The sequence below is a fragment of the Suricata suricatta genome, chromosome 2 (genome assembly GCF_006229205.1).
Source record: "Suricata suricatta isolate VVHF042 chromosome 2, meerkat_22Aug2017_6uvM2_HiC, whole genome shotgun sequence".
In the NCBI taxonomy this organism is placed as follows: domain Eukaryota; kingdom Metazoa; phylum Chordata; class Mammalia; order Carnivora; family Herpestidae; genus Suricata; species Suricata suricatta.
In genome coordinates, this window is record NC_043701.1 from 116,201,313 (window position 1) to 116,213,681 (window position 12,369).

Genomic DNA, 12,369 nt, shown 5'->3' on the forward strand with positions numbered 1-12,369 from the left:
AAGCAAAGTAAAAAATCAAAACACCAACTTCTGTTTCATGTAATTAGACTTATACAGAAATTAGAAGGTTAAGTAACAACTAGTTAATCACCTAATTTCACAGCTATCTGAAGTGACAATCGTTATATAGCAGCTTATCTATGATACATTCAAGATAAATGATACAATATATTACTTGTTCATAGGCTACAACACAGCCTGCTTAGTACCTTTCCTTAAATTCCACCTCTATACTACAATATGCTTGAGGTCCATGCAAAAAAGTAGCTACCTTTTATGTAGGAAATGGATGATTAAGTCTTTGGTGTTGTAAAAGCAACTTCATTTAAACATAACCACCCCCACCACCAAAAAAAAGAAGAGAAAAAAAAAAAAGTAAAGAAAATAATAAGGGAAAAGCCCAAGACACACTTCTATTGCATTTACAACTGTCTTATATCAATTATATAGTAGTATATATACAAAGGAGCCTCTTATGTTATCAATTATGAATATATAATATTATATAATACTACAAAGATCGCTTATGTGCATCAATTATTGGACATAGTAAATGGAAATTCAATGCCAATGTCCTGTACCTTTTTTGAATATATCTGCTATATTAACTGCATTTTCATCAAAAGCTAGGAGAAAAGAGATGAAATACATCATTGACTTACTTATCATAAATACATTAAAATAAGAATGTTACCTTAAAAAAAAAAAGAAATAAGTTATTCACACAATAAATGAAAGACCCAATGGTGGGCATTAGTGAGGTTTTCTGCCTGTTGTGTCCCCTGCACTGACAATTCTCGCTCAGAAAATGATGATGGAGTAGAAAACATACTGTCTGCTCTCTTGGAGCAGAAAGAAAATCAGTGCTCCATTGAGTAGGAATTTTTCACAAAACGCTGGACAGCTTGGCCGCACAAGAGATGAGAAGAATCAGAATAAATGGAAGAGCACACTACTGTCCACCAGTTGGACATTAGGATAAAAGTCCCTTGATCACATTTCATACCCTCCAGTGAGTGGGCCGTCTTACCGTTCCCACACTTGAGACTTTCCCATAGTTTGTAGCTTGTCTCATGAAACCAGCACAAGGCGAGTCCAGAGCCTGCTCTGTGTAGTCCTACCTGTGGGCTCCAAGCTGTGCCATCTTGTACCACACACCTGCTAAGCACCTCCCACAGGCCCGGCATTCTGTGTAAAACAAGGAGTAAAACCAGCCAGGGAATTGCCCCTCCTGTGGTTTAGGGGGAGGGGGATAGAATCATCCAAGGGACCAAGTGATCACACAAATAAATGTCTAAGTTGCACACTGACAGGTGCTTGGGTGGAGAGGTACATAGGGCCATGAGCACAGGTGATTCTAGTTCATTGAGGCAGGGACATGTGGGCCAAGATCTAAAGGGTCAGCAGGGGTGAACTAGTCAAGGAGTTGGGGAAGCACGTCCTGGGCCTGGAAAGAGAGTGAAGGAGTCCTGGTGGGAGGCACATGAAGTGTTCAACAGAGAACAATGGTGGCCAGTTTTACTGGAGGGTGAGGATGTGAGGCAGATGCTGGTAGAATCCTACTGGGAGCTGAGGAGACCATAATAAGTTGTAGAATCAGAAGAGAGCTTATTATGGCACGTGGATTAAAAATATACAATCATCGGGGCACCTGGGTGGCTCAGTTGGTTAAGCATCTGATTCAGCTCAGGTCATGATCTTATGGTTCACGGGTTCAGGCCCTGCATCAGGCTCTGTGCTGGCAGCTCAGAGTCTGGAGCCTGCTTTGAATTCTGTGTTTCCCATTCTCTCTCTGCCCCTCCTCCACTCATGCTCTGCCTCTCTCTCAAAAATAAATAAATGTAAAAAGAATTTTTTAAAAATATACAATCACCAACAGCTTCTTTTCTTTAATAGCAATAAACCAATGAGAAACAGAAATGGAAACAGATTGCTTTTATAAGAAAAAGCATTGTTATAAAACACCCAAGAATTACTTGTTTAAAAAATATCTGGACATAGCAAAAAAAGATTAAGAAATCTTACTTAAAGAAGAGTGTTCTGTCATCCATTGTATGGAAAATTAATATAATCAAAAATCCTTTTTCCAAAATTAATGTGTAAATGTAATACAACTCTCCCAGAATTTCAACATAGGTTCCTATAGAAGTGGAAAAATGTTTTTAATGTCTCTGTGAAGTATGAATGCTTAACAATATCATCAAGATATTTCTTTTTTTTTTTTTTTAGTGTTTAATTTTGAAGGAGAGAGCATGCATGTAAGTGGGCAGAGAGAGAGAGAAAGAGAATCCTAAGCAGGCTCTGCACCATCGGCAGAGAGCCCGACTCAGGGCTTGACCCCATGACCCTGGGATCATGACCTGAGTCAAAATCAAGAGTTGGATGCTTAAGTGACTGAGTCACCTAGGTGCCCTAAGATATTTCTAAAAAATAATTTGAGTAAGGGAGAACTTGTTTTACCAAATATTCAATACTGATGGCTATTATAAAGCAAGTGTAATTTTAATAGCATGGTGTAGCAACAGTGAAAGACAATAGATCAGTGAAAGAGTTGTTGAGTTCAGACCTATGTGTGAGAATGTACTGTATTTTGAAAATATTAAAAATTCAGTGGGTACATCTTTTTTTCCAAGACTTGAAAAGCCTGTTATTTAGAGACCTATGATGTTTGGCTATGATTTTTAGGATGTATTCTTTACATTATCTTATTTCTATGTATGTTTCTCTGTAATGCATTTCAAATGTAGATTTATTATTAATTATATTAACTTAGAAATTTTACTTTTCTAGGAAAAGGAGTATATTTCAAGTATAACTTAATGTTTCCATGCGGTAATACTATTTTTAGATTTTTAGTAGCTCAGAATGAAATGTTAATGTTAATTTACAAAATCTTTGACCTCTGGGTAAGATGAGAAATACAAGAACAAAGTTTTAACAAAGTTTTAAAGGTTTAAGAGGTCGGTAGATATGCCTGAAGTGACAAATTGGATGCTTCCAAAGAAACTGATATATAGATTTCAATCAGCGATTAAAATTTGTCAAAGAGTCTTCTGGTATAGATGAATAACTGTGTATTATAAGTTGTCAAAAGGTTAGCCACATTAAAACAGAGTCTCTAAGGTGATAATTAAAACAGATCCATTGTTATCAAGGTTCTAATAATAAATTCATACACAAATGGATTAGACACTCAATGCCCAGAAATATCCCCTAAAAATTCTAATTACCCTCGTCCATTCCCATCCTTGTCATGATCCAGTTCATTCATTCATTCCCCAAAGAGTACAGGGAGTGATGATGTAAAATTTTGCTTCACTTCTAGAAATGAACCTTTAAGATAGAAAATTATAGCTCCTGGATTATTAACTATAGGATTTGTGGGATTAATTGTAAAAGTAAGGTTGTTCCTCGGGATGAGGAGATTTCAACTATGAACAAAGCTTAACCCTGGGGGTGGATAAATCTCAGAAGTAGACATAACTTACCATTTTTCCCGAAATTAATCACAATGAACCCTTCTCTTTGATGTTAAAAGTGATTTTACTTTGATCTCCCTCTTTTTTACACAGGGAGGATGTGAGGACAGCCAACGTAATTGCTGCAGAGGCGGTGACCTGCCTGGTCATTGACAGAGAGTGAGTACATTGCTTTATTAGGCGTCCTGCATGTCCCTGTCAGTGGGATACATCAGTTCTTGGGATTAGATATCATTTATATTGTTTCATTTTAAAATGAGTTTTATATTTGATTCTCATTCCCTGTTTTTCTTGGAATGGGAAGGAATTCTCCTTCCCTGTGATTCTCATTCGCTATTGTCCATTTTGCCCTTGAGATCTTTCACAGGGTGCTTAACCATTACGAGCCTCACTGCAGTTAGCTCATTCATGCACGGGCGATAATGCACTGTTCACTGAGACGTTGTGAAGATTCATGGGAGCACATCAGGAAAACATGGGTCCCAGTGTTGTTTTTTGTTTGTTTGTTTTTACCTTGGATGATCTTAACGATGCTAGTTATTTCTGTTAATTTTCAGAGTAATAATCATTATTATTATGACCGTTATAGAATGCATAATATTACTAGTATCATTATTAAGAGATGGACCATCCCTCCAGCTTGTTTGATTTATCTCTATTCTCCCACACCCAGACCTCTGTAAGAGATTAAGGAAGATGTCTTTGGAGAAAACGTCATTTTAGACATAGGCATATATTTAGGGTCATTCAAGTTGTGTTGGATGATGCCTACCCCTGTTCCTTCTCTCCCTTCTGTCCTTGCTAGTCTCATTGCCTGAGGGCGTTATCAGTTAACTACAAGGATCAGATTAAGGACTCTCCAAGGACCTGGGTGAAAGGCATGTGAGAGCTATCTGGAGGCAGTCCTCCAGGCTCTTCCTCATTGCCGTGTGTGTGTGTGTGTGTGTGTGTGTGTGTGTGTGTGTGTGTGTGTGTAAATTTAACAGAAAAGCCAAGGGCCTGACCCAAGGGAAAGCACTTAAAGCACCCCGTTAGTGTAGCCCATGGGGCTGGAAGAGGCTGTGAGTGTCCGTGGGGCATGCCATGGGGGCCAGAGGTGAGCTGTCCAGATGATGGAGTTGAATGTGGAGCCCCGTGAACTCAAGGGGGAGACAGACCCCCCTAGATGCACATATCTCAGCACTGGGTCTCTAGAACCAGAGCAGTAACACAGCTGCAGACTGACATCTGACAGATATTCTTCATCTGGTTCCCAGAAACAACATAGCCTGCTTCTTCTTTACGTTGATTGCCTCATGTCTTACTGAGGATCTACTGTGAACAAGGAGTTGTGGTCAGTGCTGTGAGGAGAGTCTGAGGGGCAGCACAGATGCTGGTTTTGGAGATTCACTTCTACTAGAGCAGATGCAGCCTATGCACAAGGCAGAATGTAGGAAGGGTCCAGAGCACATGCTTGCGGTATGGTTAGATGGATTTGGAAGTACAGGAGAGGCAAGACGCGTAGAATGAAAGGCACAGCAGCACTCCACTCATGAGGGATCAGGGAACCACTGCAGCTGGTTGGCATGGGGCTATGTCAGGGGAGTTGGAAAAGGTATGGTGACAGATGCTCCACAGAAATGTTGGGGCTGGTTCACCAAGAACACTCATTGTTGGGATGAGGGTAACTGACAGTTCTATATAACAAAATAGCATCACTATATTACTGTATTTGGAAGAATAATCCCAGAAGGCTCTGTAAATTCCTTTAGGGGGGATATCTGATTAGCAGCTGTACATCCAAGTGGTGCTCATGAGACTGGCTAGAGGAGGAATGCATTAGGATGAAAAGGTAAAACCCAAGTAATTACTCCTTGACTGAATGGAAAGGGCAAGGAAGAAACTAGGGGTGTAGTCAGGATTTAGAGATGATCTAGAAGATGTGGAGAAGAATCAGTTGGGGAAGCATAGTGGTATTCCATCAAAAATACAATGAACTTGACATACAAGTGGGACACTCAAGAACAGATGGTCTGTAGGAGATAGAAAACGTGGGACAAGAACTCTCATTGGAGTTAACATAAAATTAACTTCAAATTTGCTTACATAGAGTTAGCAGCTAAAGCCATTGGACTAGATGGACTTGTGTAAAAGAATAGAGAAGATAGAAGGACCAAGGATAAAACTTGGGAAAGTTCTTATATTTAAGAATGAGGCAGAAGAAGACACAACCAGTGAAAAGAACTGATGTGTTAGCTATCAGAGCAGGTGCAGGAAACCTCAGAATCCAAGAGAAGATTCAAGAAAAGAAGGGCAGTCAGGGGTGTCCAATGCATGTGGAAGCCAAGAGGCCAACAGATAGAGAAAAGGCCAATAGTTCAGTATCCTGGGAGAAAAAAAACTTCAGTCAAGTGGTGAGAATGGAATGCAGGTTGCAGAGAGTGAGTGGGGGCTAAGGAAGTGAGATCACCCAGACTAAGGGTTCTTTCTTTCAATAATTTGGGATGGAGGATGGAAGGAAGGAACGGGAGTAGGAAAGGGAAGGGAAAGGGGAGCATGAGGCATTGGTGGATCTTGGAAAGCGTCCTTGTGACAAGCACATACATGCATCCAGGAAAATGGAGGAAATTAAATACTATTAGACTATTTGATGGAAATTGTGGGCAAAAAAGGAACAAATACTTGGAGAATGTATGCTTCTTTTCTTCTATTTTCTAAGAGAAGAGGTAGAAAATGTGTAGAGATTTAGATAAGGAAAGTTATGGGAACTCAATATGGCCTGGACCTTAACTCTAAAATATAAAGCAAGAATGGCATCTGTCTGGCTCAGTTGGAAAAGCATCTGATTCTTGACCTGAAGGTCATGAGTTCAAGCCCCATATTGGGTATAGAGATTGCTTAGAAATAAAATCTTAAAAAAATAAATAAAGTGTAAAGCGAGAAAATCTAGCCAGAGAAGGATTTGGAGTTGGAGTGAGGATGTGCCGGGTGTATAGGGTGGACAGGAAAACCCATCAGCTTCTATTCCTAAAATCTTTATAATTTGGGAATTTTCAAATGCATGGCATCCCACCTGGAAGGTAGACAGGATGTTCAACAGAAGAAAGAATTGAAGCCCATAGAAGTTTAATAACTTGATAAGATTTCCTGGTAAATGATAAAGCCCAGATTAATCAGAGAAACAAACGAGATGGAATATTGTGGCCCATCTGGTCTTACTTCTTCAATTTAGTTAACTGTGGTTCTGAGGAGTGAAGGAGCACCACATAGCATCTTGTCCACACTTTGGCCCTCATCCAAGTTTTCTCTTTTATTTCAAATGTAGTCATACATACTTTGCACTGGCCAGTGTATGGGCTTTGTCAAATAAAAGTCAGTAGTTGAATAGTGACTGCAACATTTGAGCCATTACTTAGCACTTAATATGGGCAGTTACTTAAATTCTAAGTCTCAGTTTCCCCATCTGCAAAATAAGTTCCTATTTCCTAAACTGACAACTGTTGGAAGATCAAACAGTTCATTGTACATGAAGGTCCATGCACACCATAGGGCCTGTAGTAAGTGTTCAGTAAACACGCCCTTCTCTTCTTGCAGAAGGCATGGGAGCCCCTCTGATGTAGCAGTTTTTCTGCCTAATTGGCAGAAGTTGATCCTGAGGATATACACTGAGAGGACAGCTGGAGAGAGGCCTTTTAACAGAATGACAGAGTGGAGAGCCTGCACGTAGAACCCAAAGCACGTGTTTCTGTACTCACAGAAGGGACATGGCTCTTCCCACCAAATGTCGAATTCACAGCTTGGAAAACAACCAAAGTGGAACTGAAGCCTCCTGTCAGGAGCCTGCTACTGGCACCTAATTTATGGCCAATTAGGGGAGCACCCGCGCTGCATCCCATGCAAACAGATGGCAGACACTAGACCTGTCAACAAAAGAAGGTTCTTTCACAAATTTACAAGCGAGGTACCATGTTACATAAGCCTGTAATTAGGCTTTATCATTCCAGAGGGAAACTGAAAGCACGTTATTGTAACGAATCATGCATTTCAGAATTTCCTTTCAAAAAATGCTCATTGACAAACTAGAAAATGATACACGGATGCTGGTTGTCCCCAGAAGTATTCTCTGATGATAGTGTCTTGCAGCCTCATGCTGATCTTTGTAACTATCTGCACTGATCTCAGAATTTGAAAATTGACTAAAAAGGGATATTTGTCAAACAGACAGTCTATTTCCATTAATGCAGTTTTCAAATATTCAAAAATTGGTTAGGTGTCTTTAGAACCTCTTCTTCTAGAATGCATGAGAATAAGGAAATGTAAAAGGAAGTACATTAGAATGTTTCATAATCAGTTATGCAATACCTACTACTTTACTGGCGTGAGTTGATGACGTTAGAAATTCAGAAAGAATACTTCTCTTTTTTTACATGTTGAGGTCATTGTTAAAAATGGTAACATAACTACCAGTATTAAAGAGTTGTGTATTTTTCCCCAGGAAATGAAGATCTAAGTTAGAGTCCTAACTCCATCCCTGATTGGCTGAGTAGCTCCCAAGATAGAGCCATACTGGTTATGAAAATTGAAATATTTTTTACACTGGTTGGTAAGAAGCAGTGGTCTCAGATCCCCATGTGTCCCTTCTACCCCTCTACTGCCCTGGTCATCTGATTTCCCAACCCACAACTCTCCAGGTCTCCCCTCGATCCAACAACTAAAAGGGGACTTCTGGTAGACCCCCATACTAGTATCCATTCTGATTGGTCCATTGTTGTATCACACTGTTAATTATTTCAACTATAACCCTGATAATCTCAAGCTAAGTAACATTTTATCACCACTGCTTTTCAAACTTTTGTTTTACCAACTCCATTGCTTAAACCAAAATGAGAAAGAAAGCAGAAACTTCTCTGGCTCCAGGGGGTGAAGCCTCTAGAGTACCCAAAAGCCTTCTTCTATCCCTCTAAGTCATTTTACGTGATGCCTAAGCCCTTCCCCCCATGGGACTCTAGGCATCACCAAAATAATTTACAAACCGTATACACTAACCTTTTCATCACTGACACTTGGGAAATCTATCCCACTTTGGAGTCTGTAGTGGCTTGACATTGTCATTGGGACAGTCATTGGGATGGAGACCAAGCACAGTCTAGAGGAAGTGGAGTATGATGTGTATAAAAATGATGAGGTTAGGAGGGAGTCTCAAATATCAGATTACAAGACATTGTAAATGGCAGCCTCAAACTCAGAGATCTCTGTGGATCAGGGAAGCTAGAATGAGTATGGTTCAAGTGTTCAGCCTCCTAGGACGCATGTTGCCTCCTGTGTAATAGGCATATTTATGCCATGTATTTAAAAGAGGAGCAAGACTCTAGCTACTAGACTGGAGCTTAGGAAGCAACCTGTAGGTCTATACACGGTCTCAAGACCCATTAAAAACAAGGAAGCAAACAGGTTACCAAGAAAGATTGGACATTGAGGAAAGGTCATCAGATCTGGTAAACTGAATGCTATTTCTCAATCCCCATGCAGGGGCTTAGGTATTAAAGTTGAGATTAGAACTAGACTATAGGAAATTTTAAGTTTATTCATTAAGAAAGATAACAGTTCATACCTGCTTCCTGTCTCAGATTCCTGGACTCTGGACATGAACAAGACATACATTCAACATAGTTCTGAAAACTGAGCATATGGGGTTAGCTCAGTCAGGGACAAATATGTGCTTATATTACAGGGGATTTTGTTTGTTTGTTTCTTTACCAGTGCCAGTAGCAAAAACCTCCATCTTCTGGTCACCCTGCCCTCCACTTGTAGTTCTTTCCAGCACTAGTTTCCAGCTCTAAGGCACACTTACACCCATCTCTAGAGATGGTGCTTCTGACCTGATCTCTGCCCTGATTTCTCCCTAGCCTTCTTGCCTCCAATGGATTGGTGCCTTCTTCCACTTACTTGCCTTTGCTGTGACTTCTCAGGTATCCAACTCCAAGTTCAAGGAAAAATAAACAGAAATGGTAAATCCACTTCATCCACGCTCTGAGCTAGGTGTATCAAATAGTGAGTCAGTCAGGTAAGAGCCCCAGGAGGCCTCTGTATCAGGACTCAGAATGTCAGAGGAGATGGAAACATATGGAGAAAACCACAATTATTCAGCTTATCATGGGGGGTGGGGAGGGTGCCATACGTGTTCCTGATATACAACTGCTGTCGGGGCTGAGGCTCACCAAGGCCTATGCTCAAGGGAGAGCGGATGATCACTAAGCCGCCCAACAAAAAATGGTAGCTTGTATTAAGAGCATAACTTTTATTTTCTGAATAGAGTCTGCAGTATGAAGCCAGACTGTATGACTTAAACCAGATATTGGAAAACTTTCTCTAAAAAGGGCCAGCTAGTAAATATTTATGCTTTGTGGACCATATGTTCTCAGTTGAAGCTACTCAACTCTGCTCTAATGCAAAATGAACCAAAGACAATACATAAGTGGACGATCATGGCTGTGTTCCAGTAAGCTTTGTGGATGGACACTGACATTTGAATTTCAGATTAGTTTCACGTGTTAAGTATTACTCATCTTTTGAGATTTTTTTTTTATTTCCACCATTTAAAATAGTCAAAATCATGCTTATTAGATCATGGCCATATGAGGAAAACAAACAATGAGCTGAATTTGGCCTGCCAGGTTTAGTTTTGCCAACCCCTGACTTAAATGATGTTGGAGAATTGAGTGCTGCCCCCAGGGTCCTGTTCTTATTTCCTTCCATGCTGTGCTCAGCCATATTTTTGTTTTTTTAATGTTAGTTATTTTTGAGAGGGGGGGGAGAAGGAAAGGGGCACAGAGAGAAAGGGAATCTCAAGCAGTCTCTGCCCTGACAATAGGGCTCGAACTCACAAACCATGAGAACATGAGAACATGACTTGAACTGAAATCAAGAGTCAAACACTTAACCAATAGAGCCACCCAGGTGCCTTTAGCTTTCTTTGTTTTTGATCTTTGGCCTTCTTATTTCAACTCCTGCATTCTTTAGGACTTCATATCAGATTTGCATTAATTTAAGTAACAGCTAACTAGAAATTAAGACAATTCTCTACAAGAGTTATTTGCATTTTGATGACATACCCCAAAGATGGGGAAATCATAAAAATCCAAAGGATTTTAGTATTTCAAGTGCCATGAGGGAGGATGATGAGGGAAGAATTTGGGGACAGCAGACTCTTTCAGGCACCCTTCTGATCTCACCAGCCAGGTCAGTCTCATGAAGGCCTATGCACGCAGGGCGTTTGCCCCATTAGGTCACCTGTGTCCTTGTCTTTATATAACTTGCCATTCTGTGTTCACATGGTAGGACTGCAGGGACCGCAGGCCACACTGCCCGTAGCCACACTGGTTAACTGAGAAGGTGAGAAACTTAAAATATTTCACAGCCTCAGCTTTTCCTACAGCCTAGATGGATTTATTTTGGTCCATTTTCCAGAGTGAAATCTGGGGTGATGTGAGGATATTTGCAGGCTGATCACAAAAACCAAGTATACCTTGCTAGGATCATATCAGCTGCGATCATGTGGGCTTGTCATTTTTATGGAGTTGCTATTGATTGGTGTGCCTTCTAAAAAATATTAAGCAGGAAAGAGAAAATCCAGAAGTTTAGAAGAAAGAGAGACATTATATTTGCTCAGTTTAATGATGTGAGTTGAATTATAGTGTACCCTGAGTAAGCATGATCTGAGTACAAAATAAACACATTTCCACTAGAGAAAAGTGTATCTAGAGACTGCATTTATAGCTTCAGTAATAGAAAGAAGTGGATAGGACAGTAATTTGTCATGTGTACCTATCTCAGTGCTGCCAGATTCTTAGAGAATGGATACCTAGCATCCCTGGAGAATGTGTTGAGAAGGCACACCCCCTGGCTGATCCGCCCAACTAGAACTCACTGGTTACCTGGCACATGCCAGCCACTCAGACATCTAACAGCTGGGGATCTAAAGGATCTAACATTTATGTAAATATTATATTACTTATTTTTATCCCTGCTGTGTGGACAGCTTCCAGGGTTAACCCCTTAATGTCACAAACCCACGGGGGTTGTAACAGTACTCTTTTGTAACCTTCTGACTCTATTCCAAATAAAAGAAGTCCAATGTCCTTAATATGTTGGTAGGTCATTAATCAAAATGCACTACATTTTTTGTTTGAAAAACATTGTTAATAACTTTTATTTATTTATTTATTTATTTTTAATAGTTTATTGTCAAATTGGTTTCTATATAACACCCAGTGCTTCTCCCCACAAGTGCCTCCCACCATGACCATCACTCCCTCCCTCCCTCCCCCTCCCCCTTCAGTTCATGGTTCATTTTCAGTATTTGGTAGTCTCCCTTGATCTGTGTCCCTCACTCTCCCCCACTCTCTTTCCCCCTTCCTCTTCCCATGGTCCCCTGCCAGGTCTCTCCTGTTAGACCTATGAATGCAAACATATGGTATCTATCCTTCTCTGCCTGACTTATTTCGCTTAGCATGACACCCTCAAGGTCCATCCACTTTCCTACAAATGGCCAGATTTCATTCTTTCTCATTGCCATGTAGTACTCCATTGTATATGTATATGGGTGTGTATATATATATATATATATATATACACACACACATACCACATCTTCTTGATCCATTCATCAGTTGATAGACGTTTAGGCTCTTTCCATGATTTGGCTATTGTAGAAATCAGTTGCATTCTTATACACCAAAAATGAAGCAACAGAAAGAGAAAGCAAGAAACAGATCCCATTCACAATTGCACGAAAAACCATAAAATACCTAGGAATAAACCTAACCAAAGATGTAAAAGACCTGTATGCTGAAAACTATAGAAGACTTATGAAGGAAATTGAAGAAGACACAAAGAAATGGAAAAACATTCC

General features: G+C 40.2%; 1 protein-coding gene across 2 annotated transcripts in view; it reads left to right on the forward strand.

The window, feature by feature from the left end:
• Positions 1-12,369, forward strand: part of PRKG1 (protein kinase cGMP-dependent 1) — a 1,238,870-nt gene that overhangs the window by 1,102,896 nt on the left and 123,605 nt on the right. For both annotated transcript variants that reach the window (XM_029931713.1, XM_029931712.1), the window contains exon 8: positions 3,573-3,638. In XM_029931713.1, coding sequence (XP_029787573.1) covers positions 3,573-3,638 — 66 coding nt within the window. The remainder of the gene's footprint in view (positions 1-3,572; positions 3,639-12,369) is intronic.